At 42.7% G+C, this 24,812-nt stretch overlaps 1 protein-coding gene and 1 non-coding gene across 6 annotated transcripts in view; one reads left to right on the top strand and one right to left on the bottom strand.

Moving 5' to 3' along the window:
* The window catches only part of MORN1 (MORN repeat containing 1), a 116,544-nt gene that overhangs the window by 87,011 nt on the left and 4,721 nt on the right, over positions 1-24,812 (bottom strand). For all 5 annotated transcript variants that reach the window (XM_053400677.1, XM_053400680.1, XM_053400678.1 and 2 more), the window contains exons 4-6: positions 22,591-22,701; positions 16,168-16,258; positions 15,393-15,480 (exon numbers count right to left, since the gene is read on the bottom strand). In XM_053400677.1, the coding sequence (XP_053256652.1) occupies positions 15,393-15,480; positions 16,168-16,258; positions 22,591-22,701 (290 nt within the window). The remainder of the gene's footprint in view (positions 1-15,392; positions 15,481-16,167; positions 16,259-22,590; positions 22,702-24,812) is intronic.
* Positions 23,694-23,765, top strand: TRNAG-UCC (transfer RNA glycine (anticodon UCC)). Its single transcript has one exon. It is a non-coding gene; the product is annotated as a tRNA-Gly (tRNA).

The following is a 24,812-nucleotide window of genomic DNA, read 5'->3' as shown; positions in this document are numbered from 1 at the left end:
AACAACAACAAAGCCAGTGGCTGTGCTTTGATCCCAAAGAGCATATTGCAGCAATTCTTGTCCCATTTTCTGCTAGCCCGTGCTTCAAGATCTGCCGAAGAAACCATCCACATTATCCTACCAATGAGCATAAGCAAAGCTCATGCGTTGGCAAAGCATGGAAGGTCCTTTTCAGTTGTGACACCCCAATTGTGGAACTGTCTCCTCCGAGGGCTTCAGTTGTTTTCCTCCTTAATGAGTTTTGGGCATGGCGTGAAAAACACACATCTCTAAGCCAGAGTGATGCAGCTTGGTTTTCTGTTAGGATTTCTGCTGTGGTTTTGTTTCATGGTCCAGATTTTTTAATAGCAGGAATTTGTATTTGATTTTTAGTTTAAAGTTCACTGTTTTAACTGGACAGATGCCCTGGGATCTTTTTGTTTTTAAATGAAGGGTTAAAACATCACACCATATAAAGTGGTAGCCACATCACACACTGCACTTTAGCCACTTCTGCTCCTGTTCTCATTGCTGTTTATGTTCACTACGGGCTCCAGTATTTTCTCATGATACCATTCATGTGCATTTGTGAACAAGAGCAACTGGTATGAATGAAGGAGGCACTGGCCCCTGTAAGTGAACAATGGCATGCAAAAAAAGGACCCAGTGCAATCCCTGGCACCTTCAGGTAAGACTGGAAAAGATTCCTGTCTGAAACCCTGTAGAGCCACTGCCAGTCAGTGTAGACAAAACTGAACTAGATGGACCAGAGCGCCAATTCCGCATACGGCAGCTGCCTACGATAAATTGCAATGGAGCATCAATGTGTACAGTTCTACTTCAGTACAAATAAAATTAACTTAAGAACCTGCCCTGAAGAACGTTTAAAAATCAGACATGAAAGTTAGGGTCTCCCCTCACTCCCACTACAGCATCCAGCCCCCACAGCTAGGAAGGCGACAAGCAACCAGAGCAGAGGCAGACACATGCCAGTCAATCTGGAAGCTTACAGGAATAACCCGTGGCTTTTCTCTGCTTAGGTCACAAGCAAGGAACCTCAAGCTTAAGCTGTTAGTATCCAACCAGCAGCAATGGTAGCATTGGAAGCAGAGAATCTGTGCCTGCCTATCTCCTGACACAAGAGTGAAGAACCTAAGGGGCTGCTTAGATTACTTTGGCGTGAACAACCGTAGGAAACCGGCTTTATGCCACACTTGAGACAAGAGTGATTCAAATCTGCAAAAAAACAAAAACGACCACCTGGGGACTGCTCCAGAATGCATCGTCATGGTCATCATGCATAATTTTTGTTAAATTTTTAAAAAGACTGTCCATATCCTGCCAATTCTCACATTTATTCACTGTTTGCATCACCCTCTCTACTCCACCCCCCCAAAATACAACGTGGCCCCCTCCTCCATCTCCCCCTGGCATGGCTTCCTAGACCAGCCTCTTCTCCCAGATGGCAAGAAGAGTGGGGGCAAGTGTTTCTAAAAGTTGCTTAGCGATGTAACACGCAGAGAGGTTTGCAAATGCTGACATTCTTGAAAGCATCCTCCGTGCTAGTCGCGTGTGGCAAAAGAGTGCCAAGCGCATGAACAGCCGGAGCAACAGAGGGGCTCTTGGGCTGGGGGTGGGAGGAAGGAGGTGGGAGGAAGCCACTTACCATCACCAAATGGAGGGGGAGCAGCCACAACCTTTTGCTAGCTGGCTATCTCATGCTGTGGGTTTCCAATTAGAACCAACCCTTCCTTTGTTTCCATCTGGTCCTTTCCGACACCAATTAAACGTAGATCAAAGGCCACATCTATACCACTGTCAGCCCTTAGCAGTGCTCCAACACATGTTGCAGATGGCGGGGAGGGGGGTCTGTTTCTGGAGAAAGCAGATCAGGAACAAAAGGACCAGAGGTTGGAGATGGGATCAAAGGTGGGCAGGTTCTGGATTGGGGATGTGTGTTTGTGTCTATGTGGCTGGAAGGCAGAAGTTGCTCAGACTGAAGACTCAAGCCTGGGACAACATCAGCTTTACAGAGCCAGTCAGTCTTGCACTGGTTCCTCAGGTCACACGGTCTGGCTGAGTTGAGCCTCTAGTGACAAAGTTGACTCAAGAGGCACCCCGTCTACATGCTGGAGCTCAGTGGCAGAGCATCTGCACATGCAGAAGGTCCCGGATTCAATCCATGGTGTCTTCTGACTCTGTATAAGGCAGATACCAATGTTCATAGCTTCTCCCCATTAAATACCATTGTTTATTACCCCATCATTACTGAATATGGCAGGCAACTGAGTTACAGATATTAAGACACTTCCATTCCAGTGTAAGGCCATTTCCCATTGCTCATGGAGATGAAAAGACACAAAATAAAAGGCATGTATGGTAAATAGCTGGTTTGCAATTGAAGCACTGCTTTTCTATTTGACATGAATCAAGTTGTGAGCTGCAGTGGAAAACTCACTTCACTCTGCTAGAGATTAAGCCGGGGGTGGGACAGAGAATCTAACCACCAGAGAGCCTGGAGCAACTCAAGAGAGGTGTTAACAGATCACTAACGCCAAAGTACGCAACACATTTGCTCCAGAATAGGCTCCAAAAGCAAAGGGACTACTTCTCCAGAGCATATTTCAACTCTGTGAAGCCAATCCAGATGGCCAGTTATGAACGCAGGGGAATACATTTGGACTAAATGTATGTGCGAATGTCAGCTGCGTCCTTCTCAAAGAAAAACACCTGTCTCTTGTTGCACAGTTATTGGTCTGTCTGAATCCCTGGTCACCAATTCCCTGAGTGAATAACTCAGTCTTACAGTGGTCCTTCATCCAGAAGGAAAGATTTCAGTAGCTCTGTGGGTTCGAAGTGGAAAAGAGAGAAGCTATCTACTCCAAGTAGAAGCTGTCTACTCAGTTCAGGGGTGGGGGGTTGAACAAAATGATCTCAGTGGGGCCCTACTCCAAATTGTACCCTCACCACTGTTACAGTGACTCATTTGTTTGTGTCTCCCTTTGGACCTAGTCCACACCATCAATTATAATTTTGTACTGTTCTTCTCATTGGTTGCTCTCCCAGGGGCAGCAACATGATGGTCAAGAGGTTCCGGGGAGTGGAAGTGAGGTCCCTCCTGAGGAATGGGCCTCGAGAGGTGCCCAGTGATATCAATCCCTGGCTCCTTTGCTGAGAAAGAGGCAGCAGGGAGTGTGCAAGGGGTTGGGTCCAGCATAGCCAAAGAACCATCTCCTTATGATTCATTCTGTCCATTAAGGTCAGCAGGGAAGGTCCTCTTGCATGCCCAACCCCACCTGAGATACATTCGTGAGAACACATGAAAGAGCTTTCTTGATTGTGGAGGCCTGAATTCCCTGCCCCAGGAGATGTGCCTGGTCTCCTTTCTGATGGTATTCTGTCACTGTGTAAAGGTGTTCTGAGTTCAGCAGGCATTTGACCAGGTTGTTTTATGGTTGTTGTTGTTTTTACTCTTTGCCCCTATTTCTGAACACACCCCCTCTCCTGGAGTGCTTTTGATCTGCCATTCTCCCTCTTTTAATTTATTTTTCTTTCAGGTTTTAGGTTTCTATTTTGTAAGCTGCCTTGGGTGGTTCTGCTGTTGGGACCAGAAAGATAGGATATACACATATTTTATATAGATATGCAATATTCAAAGCAATTGCTGGAAGACTGCAGTGTAAGATTTCAGAAGTATCAAGGAGGCATGTGTCAGGATTGCAACCCATAGCATGCCCTGAACTTGGGCTATAAAAGGTAGATTCCAGAGATGGAAGGGCTGCAATTCCATAGCAGAGCACCTATTTTGCATGTAGAAGGTTCATGTTATATTCCGATAAACATTTATTGTTGGCATTTGGGAATGTTCCCTAATTACTTTAGTTCAGTTTCACTTTATTTTCCATTGCCTGCAGTTGGTAGTTCAATTCAAGAGAAGCCTACAATTTGCTCTTTAATATTCTCAGCCCCGTTGGATAGCCTGGTTGTTGAATTACTGCAATCCCAAATTCAATCCCAGCAAACGAAACAGGTAGGAGGCAATGAAAAAGACCCTGCCTTGGTCTGGTCCCAGAGCCACAGGTGAGGGGAAACTAAAAGCTCAGGACAGGAGGCTGCCAAAACCCTGGAGGAATAAGAGAGCAGCAAGGGCAATCCTATATTTTTGAGTTTTTATATTTATATTTGTTTATGTTTATATTTTTGTATGTGATCCTTGAATGAAGGGCAGTATAGAAATGTAATAAATGAAATGAAATGAAGGGTCCTAAAGAGAATCTGAGCTGAAGCCCAGTGAGGTAGTCCAAAGGTAGGCTTCAATAGCTGGGTCAGGAAGCAAAGCTGTCATGAAGCACAGCAGAGAATGCAAAGGTAGGCAAGGTATTAGCAGGTGTCAGTTGCAGAGGGGCTGGTCAGTGTCATGCTGTTGTGCAGAGGGGGGTTGGATGATGAGGAATGGTAGAAGCTCGAATTGGGAGAGTCTAACCTATAGGAAGGTCCTAGTGGGTTGGGGAATGAGAACTTGGGACCGCTAGGGCAATGTGACGCAGAGGAGGTCCCAGTGGACGGGGAAGTAGAAAGCTGGATTCTGAGGAAGGGCCTAGTGGCTTGTCAGAAGAATGGCCCGCCTCTTTGAAATTGGGAAGCCTAAGTGCTCATCACCAGCTGTGAAGTTGACTATGGCACCTTCCCCTGCCACCTTTGTCCTCAAAACAATCCTTGGCTAGGCCAATCAAGGAATGCACTTAGGTCTCTGCACTCAGGTCTCTGCAGTGTAAATCTACAGGAATACTCTATTACATTAGCAGAAGACTTGGAGGTTGATCAGGATCTGAGATATTGGAGAGAGTAGGGGGAAAGGGCCACTTCTGGGATTTGATTATGTTATGTTGGCTGTTAAGTTTGCTTTTCTTAATGCTGCTTTCTTAATTTTAGATTCTTTAAATCTCAAATTTATGTTTGATTTTAATTATCTTGTTTTATTTGATTTTGTTTGTTTGTTTGTTTAGAATCTATGGATTGTGAGCCACTTGGGGCTTTGATTTTGAGAAAGGGGCATACAAGTTGAGATTTCATCATCATCATCCACTCTTGCTAGTTTAGAAAACATCTTCCCTTAAGGACAATATCCATCCACAGTAAATTCTAAAAGTCCCGGAGCACATTTTTGTTGCTGCTAAAAAATGGCAAATAGTATCCCCTCTTGTAACTTTTTGGGTGATTATACAGATTGCTCTCTTCTGGAGTACAACTTAAGTTTGGCTTCATTAATGTTTTAAAATGTATATGTTGGGTATTGTTCTCTTTCAGAAGAGCGTCGGGAGAGAAGGTAGGGGCAGGCAGTGTAGGGCTTCTTGAGTTTATAAATAAGGAAAAGGTGTTTTGAAATTAGTGGCAAGAAAAACATGTATTTAACTTTAAGGAAGCAATTTTCACTTAATTGATAGTATTTCTGTTTCTAACTGAGCAGCTATTATGCCTCTTATTGCAATTAATTTTGGTTACTTCAGTCTCGTTGTGCATGCCTCTGACAGCATATCATTTCCCTAAGCTTCTGTTTGATTGATCCAGAGCCCAAACAACCACATTATCTGGCGTCAACTCATTGCTCTGCCTTTATTTTTAAAATATTTTTCTAGTGGTCTCACACAACAGTCTAAAACACATACGAGAGAGCCATCTTGGAAGTTGAACTGGAAAGTACCTAAATGGGAGAGTAATTGTGTGATGATGCAGACAAGAGATAGACTTTGATCTGCCAGCAGATTCTGGATTATTTGCACAGGCTCCAAATAGTTCAAGAGCATGGTGGTGAAGCATATTTACTATTCCATCATGATGCCGCTTTATGTAACTGATCATGTGATTAAAAGTGGCAAATTCTCTTATAACCCCATCACAATATGTGGAGGATATCTGCATTTGTATTGGAACTTTAAAAAAAAAATTTTATACGTGGAATCATTTTTAACATGTTTGCATTGCTTTCAAATGTATGAAATTGTTTTTTATAAAGGAGCCGCTTTCATTTTTTTTATTTGTTTATGCATTTTTCAGTTACAATCAGTTATATTTATTCCTGTTACTTACATTTTTTCCTATCCCACCTTGCACAGACTTCCCAACCTATCTTTCCTTGACATTCTAACCCAAACGCTTTGGTTTGCTGCAACTCCTTAAGCTTTCCACTCTTTCCCTCCTCTTTCTTTCACTCTTTGTTGCTTACTGCTATTCATATGTAAGTTTATATTTTTACCACTTCTTTTTATATACTCTTCCAGTTGTTCCCACTCGCTTATCACTGTTTTTCTATTTGTATTTCTTGTTTTGGCCATCATGATGGCTAATTCTACATATTCAATTAGTTTAAGCAACCACTGGTCTTTTGTCGGGATTTTCCTCTCCTTCCACATTTTAGCATATAGTACCCTTGTTGCTGCTGTTGCGTAAAGGAAGAGGTTTTTTACTTTATCTGGAATTTCCTATCCTATTATAGGTAACAGGAATGCTTCTGGCTCCTTGGGATAGGAACATTTAATCATTTTCTTTAGTTCTTCATAAATCATTCCCCATAATTTTTTTGTGAGTTCGCACTGCCACCACAAATGAATTAACGAGCCCTCCTTGTCTAAACATTTCCAGCCTAAGTTGGATCCTCTTTTATACATTTTAACCAGTAAAGGAGCTGCTTTTAATCTGCTTTTACACTTGCTTTATGGCTATAAACCTTTCGTAATTGTCAATTGTATATCTTACAATGCCACTTCTCTCACCACATTTGGACGTCCAGCCTCCTCTACAACCAAATGTGAAAGACCTCGCACTATTATTCTACCTCGGGAAATGAATCTGGTGGTTTATCTCACCTCATCCCAGAGATTAAGAGCATAATAAGAACCTGCTGGATCAGGTCAATCTAGTACAGCATCTTGTTCTCATAGTGGTCAGCTGTGAGAAGCCTACAAGCAGGGTTCAAGCCTAAGGGTCTTCTCCTCTCCTGTGGTTTCCAGCAACTGGAGTTCAAAAGCATTACTGCCTCCAACTGTGAAGGCAGATCATAGCCATAATGACCAGTAGCCTTCAATAGTCCTCTCCTCCAGAAAAGTCTCAGGAATCTTCAATCAGCCCTGTATTGGGAAATTTTTGATTTTTGAATTTTATTATTATTATTATTATTATTATTATTATTAATTATTATTATTATCATTATTATTACGCAAAGCAGGTGCTGCACTGCTGAACAATGACCACCTCCCCATATGGGTGATTAAAGAGTATGTTTTACATGTTGCCCAGGTGCCCTCATTCTGATGTATCACTACAACCTTCAAGGTCCTTAGAATTGCAAAAGGCAGGGGCCATCACACCAGGTCAGCCACCGTCTCCCTTCCTTGAAAACACCAGACCAGGCTTGCAAGTGGGAGAAACGGGGGACAACACAGGCGGCAGAGCCCTGTGGCAAGAAGAGGCATGGTGTGCCTAGTTTCAGAATCCATCCCTTTAACTCTGCCTCACAGGGCTCAATGGGAAGAACTGAAACAGCCCTCACACATTTCTTAGTATGATGGAATCTTGAGCTTTACAGAGAATGACAAAGAAAAGAAGAAGCTAATACACAGACAAATACAGGCCCTGCTGCAAAACTGGGACAGTGTGGAATACTTCTCCCCATCAGTTTTCTTCCTACCTACTCCCCCCACCCCACCAGTCTTCATGCCATGGACATGCTTACTGGGCTGTTTCAAGGCTTTCCCCTCCATTTGGGGTATTGGGGGGGGGGTGAAGCATGTTTGAAGAATGCACTTGTGCCCAATCCCAACTACACTTTCCAGGCTTCTAGAGTGAAAAGTCATGAAGTTAAACCAATTTGATACTAGTTCAAGTTTATTTTTCACTCTTTTTGCTTATTCTAGATTAAGCTGTACTACAGATGATGACGGATTGAATAAAGAAATTGCTGGAAAAACATTGTTTCAGCAGGACTATTTCTTTCTCATCCTTTATCTAGGAACTGTGAGCAAGCTGAACATATTGTTAAATACAGACTAATAGATGTTGATCTACAAGGACTTTGTCCTTCCCTTCCCCATTCACTCTGTCTTAATTCTAACCCTTGCTTAAACCAGTTATCTGGTTTAAGGAAGCTTTTTCCCCCTTTTCTTTGGCATGCTTTAATGCCTTACCCTCAAAACTTTTTAGATGGATATAATAAAAGTTCTGTAAGCAGCAGATATTGTCCTTTGAATAACAAAGAGGTGGAGTCAGTTTTTCATGTTCTTTTTCAATGTAGACTGAAGCACAGAACTACAGAACTCTGATATACCACATTGTGCAGTCTTTCACTAGTCAACCTTCACAGTCTCAGTCAATCATTTCATTGGAGGGCTCTAACTTTTAAAATCACATGACAAACTCCAAGATTCCTAAATGTAGTGATTTCACTTAACTCATCATTGCTTTTTATCTGAGCTCATATATTTTAATGTTCTGTAACGTTTTTATTTTATTTGCGGTCAGAAAATAAATAATATCTGGATATGGAAGCAATTCAAGCAGGCCAATTCACACCATGCCTGTTTTTCTTCCCCAGCTGACACCCCGCTGGGCTTTTGGAGGCCACGGTTCTTGTTGGGCTGGTTTTTCCTTTGCTTTCCATTTTAATTTCCAGACTTATAAATGTCTGAATAGTAAGTCACCCAAGTGTACAGAAATCACTACCTTATTTTGTGGTGCCCCAGTTCTACTTCCAAACTGATAGGCACTCGACCACCTGAGTTTGCCATTAGAGGGAATTAGAATGTATTAACTGCCTATCCCAAAAACGATTTTGAAAAGAAGAGTGTTTTATATAAAGGAATTCAATAGCTGTGTACGAAAACAAACATACAACACTGTCTTATTAGACCACAGGTTGACCTGGCTCTTCACTGCCTAATCTAATTGGCAATGCATCACCAGCATCTTTTCCAAATTTGCTCTCTGTGACCCTTTAAGACTCGGACTGCCAGGGAATGAATGTGAGATTTCCTACATGCAAATAACATGCTCTTCCATGGAGCTATGGCCCTTCCCCTAATAATTGTTCTAATGACATCCTAATACACAAACACACATGCACACGCACACACACAAACACACTGTTGCCACCATGCAAATCTCTGGCTTCAGCAGAGTTTCCAGTTAGCAGATGCTTTGCTGCAGCCTTTCCCTGTTGCTGCCTCTTTGTGTGTTTTGGCTGCATTTAGTTTGTCTTCTTTCCCGGAGGAAGGCCTGCTGCTTGATACACCTGTTAAACGACACGGAACAGGTGGCTAACCTTATGGGCTTCTCCCACCTGCAAGGAAGGAGCTTTTCATAAAGATTAAGGAGAAAAGTCTTGCTATCTGCTCTGCCGAAGAAAGAGCCACAACAAACAGGAGCGGGCTGAAGATGAATCGATCAATAGCTGATTTGAGAAGGAAGCATCAGCACCTTTTGAATTATGCTAGCGGCACACTGGAAGCTGCTTTGCACTGCGCCAGGTTGGGTAGCTCAGCGCTGCTGACTCTGACAGGCAGTGGCCCCTCAGGGTCCTAGGAAAAAAGCACTGCTTCCTGAAATCTTTTCAAAGAAGATTGAAAAGAGAACATTCTGCAGGAAAACAACTGCAACACAAGTGCTTATTCTGCCCTTTCTCCCCAGCTCCCAAAATAGTGGTTCCCAATGAAAACAAGTTGTAGAGCCACTATTTAAGAAAGCAGCCTTCCAACAAGCCAGACTGGTCACCCATTTAGCCCACAGCTATCTATGCTGACAGACCAAAGTCTTTCCCGAAGCTGCTATCAAATAACATTTTTCTGGGGACTGAACCTAGGATTTGTATTAGGCAGAACTTTCAGCACATCAAAAGTCTGCCTCAAATTTGGAGGTGGCAGGGAAAGGGACAACAAAGCCACCACCCCTACTTTTGTGTTTTTTTGAGGTGGAACAAATTTTCAGCGGCGGGGGCTCACCAGCACTTCCCTGGCTCCTTACTACTCCTGGCTAGAAGATATCGCTGCCTGCTGAAAGTGTTTGTTTCATCAAGCATATGTAGTGAATTTGTTTCATCATTGGTCAGTCATTTGTTCTGCACTTAATGATTTTCTAAACCTATGGTGTTTTAACTATTTCATTGTAAGCTGCCATTATATTTTTCTTATGGGTTGCCTACTTATAAATAAAGAAGTATCGGCTATATACAGCACTTCAGTGTTTTGGAAATCTATTTTAATCTACTAACATATTACCTGTCCAAAGCTTCTCCAACAGAGGAACAACAAAAAAAGTCAACAGTTGTTGCTAAGCTCTCCCCACTCTGTAACCATGAGGACCAGAATCATGCAGGGGTTATTTTAAAATAAAAGTTTATCAGGAAGTCTATTTTCTGCACCAGATTCCAAGCTGTTAAGCACAGAAAGATGCTAGATCAACGATCTGACAGCAAGATCAACCTCACGCACTTTTTTCTTCAGTTTTTCCAGCAAACTGATAATGTCCAAATGAGAAGAATTTTATGCATCAGCTTCTCTCAATTATCCTGAACGATTATTGCTGTTGGCAGACTTAGGAAGCTTTAGATCACATATATACACAGTTGTAGAATACGTAAATAGGATGACTAACAGATCTAGGAACATTCAATCCCCTGAATCTTTAATAACATAAATAAATGCAAACAAGAGCTAATTTTAACTGAGTAATGTCCTGCCGCTTCAAACAAAACTGGAAAATGTGTCGTAGCTATTATTTTTTTAAAATCCAACTCTAATAGAAGCCATCACACTTTCTAATGTATATAAAGTGTTCATTTCTACAGGGCTGGAATGAAGAAGATAGCCCTGTATTACTCATTACCTATAGCCAGTGCTCCCCCCCCCCCAGTACTCACCATGAAGTTGTTGTAGTAAGTGCCACACTTTTTAACAACAATAAAAAAGGTGCCGGTACTGCATAACCTTGAGTACCCCCTGGAAAAAAGCACTGCCTATATGCATGTTATGCATGGCATTCTACCAGAGACTGCCAGAACCCCAGACTTCCTGGGGGGTCTGGCCTGCAAAGGAAGAAATAGAAGAAACTAGATTTCTAGTATGTGGCAGGCCCTCGACTACCCACCATGTCTCCTGGAGGGAATTCCAAATATCAGTTTTTGGTAGCCCTTTCATGCATCATGCTTGGAAATATCTAAGTTCAGCCAGTGTAGGAAGATGCTTACAGGTCAGATTCCTTATCCATCAAGGAACCATCTTCCCCTACCTCTTGTAGGAAAACTTCACAGGTGGGTGGGGCCACCCGCCTGTCAATCACCTGATGTGACTGGGCCTTCAAAGCACCTGGCATGACTTGCAAAGGGATGGTGCTTTGAAGTGTGACTGATGGGCAGGGACTTCAAGTCTGCTACATCTCTACAAGCTCCACACATGTCACATATCACATGTCACATAGGGGCAGGACAGGTTGGTATAGTTTTGGGGGGGGGGAGCATCCCGAGCCAAACTAGGACCCCTGCCAGACCAAAATTGGCTGATGGGATGGAGGGTCCCCACTCCTACTCTAGGTCCATATTGTCTATTCTGGCTGGCAGCAACTATTCCTTCGAATACTGCACTTTTTTAACACCTACTAAAAACATTTTTCTAGAGGAAAGCCTACCCAGGCATATAATTTTATTATTTATATCTGGGGTTTTTAAACTGTTGGTTTTATCTGTATTTTTATATTTTATAATGTATACTGTTTTTAAAGTCTGTTTAATTAATATGTTCATGCTAATTCATAAAAACCTCTTAGAGATATTATTATTAAGCAGTACATAAATGTTGCTTTAAAAATAATATAATCCAAGCACTGGTTAACTATGGCTTAGTTTCAGCTAAGGTGAGGCAAATTCTGAGAAAGAGAGAGACACAGAGAGAGAAAGGGAGAGCGATTCCCAACGTTAGCCCTACTCACAGTAGATCAATTGAAATTAATAGGCATGACATAGGCCCACTAATTCCCATGGGTCGACTGTTGGATAGAACTCCAAGCCTCCAGTGTATCCTCTCTTGACAGCAATCTACTTTTTTTAAAATTAAAAAGTCCCAAAAGTCTTATCCTCCCCTAAAGTGGAATGTTATCCGAGCCTTTTCTGATCCTGCCTGCTATGCAGGGAAGCAAAGATTTGCACACAGCCAGCCAAGACCAAGTTCTGAGTCTCACAGGCTTCCACAAAGCTGGCTGTTTCTTTGTTCCACCCAGAAGTGCTGGTTATTTGGTCCCCGCAATGGCCTCAATTCTGGCTGGACCTTGATTCCCTTTCCCCTCTCTCTTCCAGCAACTCCTGGGCTAGCTAAGCCTAGAGCCACAACTTTGTAGCGTGGCCAGGGAAAACCTTAGAGGGAATAAGTTCCATTTTAAAAAAGCAAATGTTAGAGAGCCATCAAGTGGTAGAAAACAAGTACAGAACCAGCTGCATGCAATTTTGCAAAGCGATGAAACACTAAAGACCTTCCTGCTTTATCACCAATTAACACGATTTCAAAAACAGTATTTTGGTTAACGATATTTCACGACTATCAAACCTCTAATACACAAAGAGTAGTATACACACAATATTCTTAAGGCAACATATATTTAACATTTTTTCTATTCTGCTTTTCTTTGTGAATTCAAGGTGGCTAACAATTTCAAGTTTGATCACAATATCTGGATTACAAATGACAAAATTTAGAATCACAGAAACAGAATTAAGCTTCATCTATAAACAAGAATCATAGAATCATAGAATCATAGAGTTGGAAGAGACCACAAGGGCCATCGAGTCCAACCCCGAGGAGTAGAGTAGAGTGGGCCACTTGTTCATCACCAAAAAAAGAGGACATATTTATGTGTACACTTGGAACTTTAGAAATAATTACCGTAAATTAAACAGAAACACAATGCATCTCACCATAGTGGGGAAGACTATGACCAGGTGGTCTGTGTGCCTGCGCTGTCTGTTGTCCAAGTGCTGTGAATTGTTGATGGTAAAGTTCAAGACCCATCAAAGAGGACTGCCCTCTGATAACCTTTCAGATGCAAGGACTGTCCTCTATAAAGTAGGACACATGGCCATCCTAGCAATTGCCTTTCCTTCTGTGCAGATTGCTGCTCTCTCTTCTGATGGGTCTTTCTCTTCAAATAGGACTTGGATAGGACAGCCCTTCAAATACCATTTGTTTTCAAAAGGCATTTGTGTTGTATTATGTAAAGCTGAGAGAGGGTTTGGCAGCTCCTAACTTAAAACTATGTTATTACTAGCAGCCTCATACCTGGCGTTGCTTGGGAATTCGAAGAACCCCTCCACCCCCCCCAAAAAAACCCCATTCTTTTTTAAAATCAGTGGCTAAAATCTGTGCAGTTTTGAAAGGTTCTGTTTGCCATTCTTGATTCAAAATGGCATCCATTGATTAAGTCTTGATGAAGAAACATTACACACTGCATTATGAGGGGAAGAAGATATTTTTCTAATCTAATTAAGACAATGGGATTGACATTGAGTATTATAAAGTACACCACTATCACCATGCTAGCTCAAAAATTAGAATCTGGAAAGATAATAATATGTTTAGATATAAAGATGTTGTGCAGGACAATATTTTAACATTTGTTGTCATGAGGAAAAGTAATAATAATTCATCACCTCCTTTGATATGAACACTTTCAAGTTAGAGCAGTGATAACAGGTATCAAAACTGTTCTAAGCTCATCTCACCGGGCTACATTTCTCCAGTTATAATAAATAAAATAAAAAATAATTAGCCAGAGTTCTGTTGCCAATGTGAAAGAAAAGAAGGCAGCTCCCCTCATATTTGTAGGCAAAATCCAAAAGCCAAAAAACAACCACCCCTAACCTATTGGAAAATGATTAGTAAAAATATGAAGAAGATAATGGGATATGTTACTCTTTATAGTGTTCTTATTTATGATATTATTTAGACGGGTTTGTTAGAGGTGATTATAGAGAGTTGGCTGCTTATATGATAATGCAGCCAGAATTGTATATGCAAAAACAAGTAAACAGAAGTCACAAACACTACCTTTGATAAAGGACTGGCCTGATAAATTATGGGATTGTGCTGTGATGACAAAATTAACATATTAAGATTGAAACTTGTTGTTAACTAAAACAAACAAGCAAACAAACAAGATTTAAAGAGAACAAAAAACAAATTTATGACTCTTTGAAATAGAGGACTGCCCTCCATAAAATAGGACAAATGTTACCCCTCTTTTTAGAAAAATATTGGAATGGTTAGGGTATTTGCAATCTGTTGCAGTAGTCAGAGAAAGGGGTCACCCATGAAGCATGAATGCCCTCAAATGCCTTCCATAGAGCTCACAGAGTTCCCTTCCTTCTGCTCAAATTAGGCTTGAAAGAACCATTCTATTGTAGCCAGTAATATAGATTGTGGCGTGTTCTTAGTATGTGGCAAGCTGCCTGTTCTGCAAACCAGCTGAGCAAGAAAAATGTGGATTTCAGAAGATTTTAAACTGCACCAACTACCATTAAGATTCTATCTGCTTAGCTACAAATACACTAGGCTAGCTTCATGTGAGACAATCTCTGAACACATCTGACATCTTAACAGACAGATAATCAGCAGGTGCCCATTTTTTAATTTCCGACATTATTATGCATGAATGGCCTTTTTGCATGCTCTGAGCAATGCAACAGGACAAGCCATGTGTTGTAATGGATACCAGATATTCAGAAAAGTGAGGTGAGGCAGAGTGGGGGGGGGGGGAGGTATCTTAAAAAGAAAGAGGAAAAAGACCTAAGAAACTGCTAAGGGCAGCAATCCCACCAAAATATGCAATAAAGAGATTTATACAATATGTAAGCCTGCCAAAGGGCAGCAAGATCACACTGGTGTTCCAAACAGGCAATATTTAGATCTAGAAAACTATGAAAATACAATTCAAATTTTAAAATAAATTATCCGGGCTGAAACTTTTAGAGAACAAACTCAGTTAGGTTATTCAGCTATTTAAAAAAGACACCCACTGATTTAAAAAGTATGCAGTCTGAAGCCAGCAGCACTGACTGGATGAGAAGATGTGGTAGAATGCTCAGATGCTGAGGGAATTTAAGAGAGCTGCAGTCCAACTTCTGTGAGGGAAGAAAAAGTTAGAAGTCTGGCTGGTGGTAAAAACCTGCACAAGAACAAGCTGAGGACAGGGATGAGGTTCAAGAATGTAGGGAAGCTTTGGAACAGGGAGCAATAGGTAAGGAGGCTCAGTGCTACTTTCTTGTAAGAAATCTCACAGTACAGATGCCCCTATAAACCATACAAAGGGCCCTGTAGGCCGCCTAATGAAACCAGAGGGCCAGAAAGATCTCATTATTGTATGGATTCTCATGACGCTCTTACCTCGTATACAGTTCCATTGGCACAGTGAAGCATTCCGTGACCTTGTCTCTGGTCCAGGATCCAGTCTCCTTCAAATTCATCCCCATTTCTAAAAACAAATAAGAAGGTGAAAATTCTCAGGTTGCTTGTACAACCATTGAGAATTCAAGAAATAAATACTTACTCCAAGATGACCAAGAGAGAAAAAAGTAGCTGGCTCAGAAATGCTGCTGGGTAAGTTTGAAATTTAACGGGTAATTTATTTATTTATATCCTTCACATCTACTAAAAGTATCCATAGCAGCATGCAACATAATAATGATGGAAAGCACTCTATGCCACTGAGGCAATTTGAGCCTCAGGCAACAATAATGAATCCAGAGTACCTCCACGCAATTTTAATTACAGGTGCTTATAACTTAATGTTTGTTTCACTGTTTTTTATAGTTGTAAACTGCTAAGAAGCCTATTTCTGGCATTAAATGGTATATAAAATAAAATTTTGATTGGGCACTCCCACTGCTATTTTTCTTAATGGTGCACCATAACCACTTATGCAAAATTGACATCACAAATGGTTTTGTTTATGCTTCTGCATCCTCCTTGGGCTGTCTGCCAACTGGTACTATTGTTGCCTACTCTGCTTGACTTTGCTTCAGGTATGAATGAATCCCTGACACAGTCCATGATATGATTTGTTGGTGCTGCTTTTTGAACTGACACTCGGTAGTTTCAAGCTAAGCCTGAAAACAACATCCAATTAAGAAAAACAGAATAAGGGGGGGGGGGGACTTACTTGAAGATCATTTTCCCTCCTCCATGTTTTTTGTTGCTATGGAAGCTTCCTTGATATATTTGTCCATCCTTGTCAGTCAGTAACCCGTGGCCTGAAAAGAGGAGGAAAATCGTAGCAAAAAATGGAAGAAGACTTCCATCTACCAACCAAGAGCAAACCAGAAATGTGCTTCCTAATTTCAATGTTTCTTTGTCATGTCCAAAGCAGAGCCCTCACCTCTTCCCATTCCACCCCAAGACCAAATACATAAGCTCATGACTTGGGGATAGAGCTTCTAGCCATGATAATGTTTCTCCCTCCACTATTGGGATAATATGCCTCTGAATACCAGTTGCTGGGAATCACAGGTGGAGAAAACTGTCGTACTCAGTTCTGGTTTCTGGGCTTTACTTTGGGGCACCAGGTTGGCCACTGTAAGAAAAGGATGCTGAACTAGATGGGCTACTGGTCTGGTCCAGAAGAGGTCTTCTTATGTTCCTATTGCATATCTGAACATGGCGAGTGGAGGGATATTTTCAAGTTCCACACCTGATTGTGCAAGTAAGTGTGGAGGATAGGAAACACAAGTCCCTGGGGCATCCTGTCCCCCACAAGGCATTGCACAATGTCCAAAGTGACTCCTAACTTCACTCAAATGCACTTCCAATCAGTCCCTTGAATTAAAGGTGTTTCTGTGCAAACAGAAAGCACTTCCATTCATGCAAACCCACCCTGTCCAGATTTTCACCAATGCCATCCAAAGCACTGCAGTCCTTCAAAGGGTGCTACTGAAAGCTGCAGAACCCTCCAGAACAGTACGGGATGTGACATGAGGGGTATAGCCAAAAATCTGAGGGGGGTGGTGGGGGTGCTTGCATAAGTGGAAGTACTTTAAACTAATGCAAAAGCACATTAGCATATAAACCAGTGCTTCTGATTAAACTGGAGCCTTAATCTAAATCCTAAGACTCTAGACTGGTACAATATATTTTCGGGCCTGAAGCAGGGAATTCAAATGCCACCCCTTACAGCCCACCAGTTAACATGAATTCACATGGGGCAAAAATTCACTAGGAAATGTATATATGCAAGAGCAGCTCTTATCCTTTCAGTGGGAATTATATCAGAAAATGTACTGGTGCATTTGATCAAACACAGGGATGGGGGACCTTTGACCCTCCAGATGCTTTTGGGCTCCACCTCCTGCTGGCCCCACCCAGCATGGTCCATAGTCTGGGATGATAGGAGCTGCAGTCCAGCAACACCTGCAAGGCCACAGGTTACCAATCCTTGGTCCTGTGTCAACTTTTTAAAATCGCATGTAAATAAACTCACAATATGGAGTTGGATGTGTGTGTGCTGCTAAGCCTTGCCCTCTCTGGCATGTCACTCTGCAGACCTTTTACAAGTGTAAGGGCAAACGTGTGAAGCAGGGAGTCTCCTCTTTTTACTGAGGCTCCCCACACAATTCACAACCTTTCAGACCTCTGCCCTCAAATTTGCAGAGGGCCGTAATATCGATGAGCTGGAGCAGGTTGGATCTGGAAGTACCACTGCTCTCCTTCACTTAGGATATATATCTTACCTATTCCTTATAAGTGATGGTGGTATCATTTTAGAAACAGTAAGGACTCAGCTACATTAGTAAAGAAACAGCAATTTGAATGCACTATAAACATGCAACACCAGATGGTGCCAGGAATTTTTAAAATGCCATTTTCCATAGGGATTTTTCTCCTTTGTTATAATGATCTGATTTCTGACTTATTTATAGAGTCCCGTCGTCGTCCCCTCCCCGTGTTTAGATCCACCCTAAAATGGAATGTCAGTACACTATAGTTACTGTGCAGGAAAGATCATAGCTCAGTGGTTCAGCACCTGCTTTGCATGCAGAAGGTCCTAGGTTGAATCCCTGCATCTCCAGGTAAGGCTGGGAAACAACCATGTCCAGAGAGCTGCTACCAGTGTGGACAATACTGAACTAGTCAGACAGCAGTAGCATCCTATCTTAAGGGAAGGGTGCTGGCTGAATATTAGAACGTTTGTTTTGCATGGGGAAGGTCCCAGGTTCAGTTATTGGCGTCTCCAAGTAGAGCTGAGAGAGACTCCTGTGGAGAGCCACCACCAGCCAATGTAGACCATGTGTGGGGAGACTTTGGGTCTCCAGATGTTGCTGAACTACAATGTCCATCATAGGTAAAGGTAAAGGTACCCCTGCCCATACGGGCCAGTCTTGACAGACTCTAGGGTTGTGCGCTCATCTCACTCTAGAGGCTGGGAGCCAGCGCTGTCCGCAGACACTTCCGGGTCACGTGGCCAGCGTGACGAAGCTGCTCTGACGAACCGGCACCAGAGCAGCTCACGGAAACGCCGTTTACCCTCCTGCTATAAAGTGGTACCTATTTTGTCGGGATTCAAGCCAAAAGAGCAGAGCCCCCAGCTTAGCTCTTAGTCCAGAGGAATTTGGCCACCCTCCAGGTGCCCGGCTTGAATCCTTGACCTCCCCTGCCAGCGTCTGCCGGCAAGATCAAAGGAGGTCTCTAATCGGCGATTCTCCTCAACGTGAAGGAGAACACACCACCACTCCCCCTCCCATCTCCAGGGGGGGGGAATGAGACAGACAGAAATATATTTACATGTCTTTATTTCTGTCTTTCAGCAGTACAGAGAAAACATGTCTGCACACTCTGCTTCCCACTGCAGAGAGAGAATAAACTCCTCCCATGTACTTCCAGTACAGGGTCATGTGCTGCTCTGAGGTAACATCCGGCTCTCAGAGCACTTTACAGACAGTCCCAGTTTCCCACGGGACAATCCAATAACACCCGCATCCTGTTTACCATTCCAGCCACCTGGTGCTTGCTTCTGCATTGCTCCTTTTTCGTAACATCCTCCCCCAAAAGAATCAATGCGTGTTGCAGCAAGCAAAGCATGATCCAGAGAAGAAAACAAACAGTTGTTATACACATAACACTCCCCTGTTGTTTCAGTTCCACCCTTGGAACTCCCCGCCACTGGTTTCCCCAGTGTACCTCTCTGGTTGTCTGGTTTCCAAGGAATGAGTGCATCTGCATTACCTTGGCTAGCAACTCTCTGTTGTGTCTTTGTCTCTGACTTAGACACGGCTCCAACCTGTCCTCGGTTGTTTACAACAGCAACACATGCAACAGCTAAGTTAGCAAACTCTTTTGAGTACCTCTTGGGTGGTTGACCCTTTGTAACTCTCTCAGACCTACGTATGAGGTGCTGATCCTCTCTGCTCACTGGTCCAGTCTCAGGACTCTTTGGAGAACTAGTTCCAATGGTAAACAGTGGTTCATCCTTCAGTTGTGAAGGCCTATCCATTGTGTGAGACTTCCTCTCAATGACTGTGACAACTGAGCTCTCCGAGCTATCTGTGTCATCACTTTCAGTACAGCTGAAATCAGTGAAATCATCATCATCTGAATCGTCCTCAGTGGGAAATGTGTGTACTATCACTCTCTCCTGTTCAGGAGCACTCTCTAGAAATTTTGTGAGAATCACCTGACCAGATTCAGACAAAATTACTCTGTAGAGACCCTTTTCATACCCCACAAAAATGCCTCTGGCATTCTTTACTCCACCTGGAGCTTCTGTTCTCACATGAGACCCAAAAACCTTGAAATGGGCAACAGAAGGTTTTCTGTGGAACAGTTTCTCAAAAGGAGAACTTCCCAACTCTTTTGAAACCTTTCTCACTTTCGTATAACAGAACGACATTAGAGACTCGGCCCAGTACTCATGTGGCAGATGTGAACTAAGCAATTGCGCTTCCATCCCCTTTTGCAATTCTCTGTTCACCCGTACACAGACACCCCTGTTCCACGCTTCCGCTGAAACAGAAACCTTGTGTCTTATTCCCTTCTTCTGCAGGAACCTCTGGAAATCCTGTAAAAGAAAAATCTGCTTCTCATCTGTGAATAGACAATCAATGTTAGCATCATGCATACTCTTAACTTTGTCACAAAACTCCTGAAACCTCTCCAAGGCTTCCTTTGGCTTTCTCAACACGTAAACCCAGACATAGTTAGAGAAATGATCCACACACACAAGATAATATCTTGCATTGCCTCTAGATGGTTCTAGAGGACCAATCACATCAGCATACACCCGCTGAAATGCTCTGTTGACTCCGGTCTTCTTCTTGCTCACACCTGCAAGAGAAACTAGGTTAGACACAGATGAATTACATTCCATGTAATCACTTTGTGCAAAAGTCAACAAATAAAGTCCATCCTTCTCCTTGGCAGAAAGATATAACTCTCCATCTTTGTAGATCTTGCAGCTCTCAGCATCGTAGGACAGTTTCAGTCCTCTCTTTGCAATCTGCGAAACACTCAGCAGATTGAACTTCAATTCAGGAACCAAGTAAACATTGTTTATTGTCAAGTCCAGACTCTTAAGATAGACAGTCCCCACGCCGGCCGCTTCCAGCTCCTGACCATTGGCCTGTGTCACAGTGAAGCTTTGCTTCTTAAACGTTGAAAAGAGTCCTCTGTGTGGGGACATATGAACCGTCGCTGCAGTGTCGATAATAAACGCGTTCCCAACATCTGGCGTGGTTCCTTTCGCCATCAAAGCCTTTGCAGGTTCCACCATAGGCTTGGTATGACCTTTGCCTGACGCCTCAGGCTTTGCTGAGCGACCCTTCGCTCCTTTTGGCTGACGTGGCTTCTTACAGTTCCGCTGAAGATGCCCAGCCTGTCCACAATTGTAGCACTGGACAACATTCAAAGCTACAGCATCCTTTCCAGTAGCCTCATCGGTGGGGGAATTAGAACTCCGTTCCTCCCTCCCCCTGTCCTTTACTTCCAGTGCAGCATGCCGGCTGTGTTCATCCTGAACCACGGCACTCAGGGGCACTCCCCCCTTCTTGGCATCCATGCTGAATCCAAGGGTCAGCTTTACACTCAATCTCAGGCCAGCTTTCACTTTCCAAGCCAGTAAACTCCAAAAGTTCTCTTCTGTTTACTGCTTTTTTACAGGCAGGCAAACCTTTGGGCTGTTTTTTTCAAAACCCTTGCACAGCTGCGCAGATACACTTTCGATTTCCCAGGCTCTTTTTAGGCCACTCAGTAACTGGCAGACGTTGCCTAGCAACCTGCTCAGGACGGAACTCCTTATCTCACCACAGGAATTCCTGGTATGCAAGCTTGCTCTTTCAGAGCTGTTGTTTTTCAAACGCAGCTCTTTCTTGTGAACCAGAGAATTAAACCTTTCTGCGTTCACTTTTCTCTCTTGCCCAAAATGCAGCATACCTTTTTCCAGGCTCCGTTGCCTTGAAACACCCTCCTCTCGGTGTCCAGCTGTCTGTTCTGTTTAGCCTCTGGCTGCAGGCAGACGCATTTCTTTATCTCCTTAGGTGCAGAGGATGGCAACGATTCATCGACCTCTCACCTCTCATGCAGATTCTCATAGATCAGATAACCATCGGTCTGCTACCAGTTGTCGGGATTCAAGCCAAAAGAGCAGAGCCCCCAGCTTAGCTCTTAGTCCAGAGGAATTTGGCCACCCTCCAGGTGCCCGGCTTGAATCCTTGACCTCCCCTGCCAGCGTCTGCCGGCAAGATCAAAGGAGGTCTCTAATCGGCAATTCTCCTCAACGTGAAGGAGAACACACCACCACTCCCCCTCCCATCTCCAGGGGGGGGGGAAATGAGACAGACAGAAATATATTTACATGTCTTTATTTCTGTCTTTCAGCAGTACAGAGAAAACATGTCTGCACACTCTGCTTCCCACTGCAGAGAGAGAATAAACTCCTCCCATGTACTTCCAGTACAGGGTCATGTGCTGCTCTGAGGTAACATCCGGCTCTCAGAGCACTTTACAGACAGTCCCAGTTTCCCACGGGACAATCCAATAACACCCGCATCCTGTTTACCATTCCAGCCACCTGGTGCTTGCTTCTGCATTGCTCCTTTTTCGTAACATATTTATCTACTTGCACTTAAGGGTGCTTTCAAACTGCTAGGTGGGCAGGAGCTGGGACCGAACAACGGGAGCTCACCCCGCCGTGGGGATTCGAACCGCCGACCTTTCGATCGGCAAGTCCTAGGCACTGAGGTTTTACCCACAGCGCCACCCGCGTCCCTCGCCACCCACGGCACCACCCGATGTCCATCATACCTGGCCACTAATCATGTTAGTTGGGGTTAATGGGAGCTGTAGGTCAACAATATCTGGAGGGCCAAATGTTCCCCACACCTAGTATACACAGTACTGAGTTAAGATGGGTCAGTGGTATGATTCTGTATAAGGCAGCTCTCTATGTACTTGCATACAAATAAAAAGAACACTTGGGTGGAGATAAAGAAATCTGCTTATCTTTGCTATTTTTAATGATGTTCCAAATATGCAACCTGGTGTGTGTAAGAGGGGAACTTTCCTAGTTCCATGGCCTCAACCCTGTCTTTCAGCTTACCTTCTCGCATTCCATAGGAGAACTCCCCTTCATATTTTCCACCATCTGCATAGCGAATGACTCCATGCCCGTGCAGCTCTCCAAAGAGGAACTGGCCAGAATAAGTATTCCCTTGAATCAAATATATGATAAAGTAAAACACAGGGAGGAAATTGCTCCGGCAAATGCGACTTAATAATCCTTGGTGTTCCAATAAAGATTTTGACCGTTCTGTTCTTGATACAAGACATTACAAGTGAATAATTACCAACCGCTTTTTATTACCAGGGCAGCTTAATCAAGAACAAAGGAAGTGTTCATTGGGTCTTTATCTTACAAACTAATGGAATCGTAATCCGTATTCCTTTAGGTCTTTAACACCAAGGTATCTTAAAATGACATTAGTGCCATATTTAAAAAAAAGAAAATAAAAGATTCGTAGTATGTTCTTTATGGTTAAGGGATGGGTAAGAAGTACTTTAATTTCATAGTCAACTTAACAGCTTTTTGATGGCAGACAGTCATTCAAACCATTCATTAAAGAGAGCAGGAATGAAGTAGCACTATGAATACAATTAGTGCCATGGTCCTAAGTCCCTTTGGACTAAGTGAGACTTACTTCAGAGTAAACCTGCTCAGGCCTTGCATGCTTGAGCCAGTGCATACCTTACCAGCTTTCTATAAACAAAAGCATTTCAAAACAAGAATAAATGAAATTTGAAACTAAAACTGAAATTGATAAAGGGTGGTTGAATAAGCAGGATTTGCATTGCATCTTTGAAACTATGGATGGTGGAAGAAGAAGCAGCCACCTGCAATTTTGCAAGAAATGTGCATGCAGTTATATGTTTACACACAGGCAGCACATTAATCTCTACACAGAAGCACCTGCTTTCATGAATTTTGTAATATGTGAAGCATGTGAAATAAGCAGGCTGCAATGAAGAAAGAATGACCCCCCCCCGTATTTATACCTATACACAGGCATAAGAGGATGTTTAGATTGCAGGCAATAAGCTTTGGTGACAAGGAGGAATGAAGTAACCTGAAGCCTAATTCAATAAAAGAGTCCATTGGCAAGAGATTCTTATGAGACCATATTAAAACAAACAAAATCTTAGAAAAGGGCTGTAGCTCAGGGGTAGAGCATCTCCCTTCCATGGAGAAGGTCCCAGGTTCAATCCCTGGCACCTCAAGTTAATAGGACTTCAGAGAGAAGGAGATGTGAAAGACAAAATACGTAGAATAAAAAAACAACAGAACAAAAATTTCTGAAAGAAGCCATCCAACAAGATGAATGATAATAAAAAGATGAATAAAAAAGATGAATGTTATCCAGCCGCCCTGGAAGGTGGATGTTACAATTATGTAGCTGGGAGTGAGTGGATGGAAGTAGTTTTATACCCAGCAGGACAATTGCCTGCGCTGGTTTAAAATAGGGCCCCTCTCAGGAGAGAGATGGGAGAGGAATATTAGATGGTCTAGTGGGTGTTGCATCATGAGTCCATTAGCGCTTCAGAGATGGGAAGAGTAGGGCACATTTGTATGCTTGGCAGTAACCTTTTGTATGTGAGTTACAATAGTGAAGAGTATGAGCAGTTGCTTGATAGATATGATGTATAATATACGCTGCCTTGCAATGCTCTCTGACTTTATTTATGTTGCTATTATGTTTAGGCATATGGAGATTGTTTATGTATGTTTTCTTGTTTTGTTTTTTATATAAATCATTTGACATGGTTTTTATTGCACTTATTTGTGTATACATAAATATTTATATATTCTTATCTACTGTAAACTGCTTCAGATAGTAAAAAGACTACAAATGGAAATAATAAACAAACAAGCAAAAAACAGATGATGAGCAGCAAAAACAGGCCATAAATCACAGAAGTGACCCGCTAGCTTTCTTAAGCAGGTAAGCAGAAGAGCTTATTTATTACATTTATATCCCAGCCTTTTCTCCAAGGAGTACATGGTTCACCCCTCAGTTAACCCCTATAACGACCCTGTGAGGTAGGTAAAGAGGCTGTGACTGGTCTATGGTCACCCAGTGAGATTCATGACCAAGTGGGGATTTGAACCATGATCTTCCAAGTCCTAGTCCGACACTCAAACCAGTACACCACATTGGCTTCCTGGAGTACTTCTGCAATGGGGCAGCTATATAAATTAAGCAGGTAAATTAAAAATAGGGAAAGCAAAATATCGCTTAGAGAAGAATCTGAAATATTTTCCTTGAA

Source organism: Podarcis raffonei, chromosome 8 (assembly GCF_027172205.1).
Source record: "Podarcis raffonei isolate rPodRaf1 chromosome 8, rPodRaf1.pri, whole genome shotgun sequence".
Taxonomy (NCBI): domain Eukaryota; kingdom Metazoa; phylum Chordata; class Lepidosauria; order Squamata; family Lacertidae; genus Podarcis; species Podarcis raffonei.
Note: the sequence above shows the minus strand (reverse complement) of the source record. Positions and strands in the feature narration are given on the sequence as shown.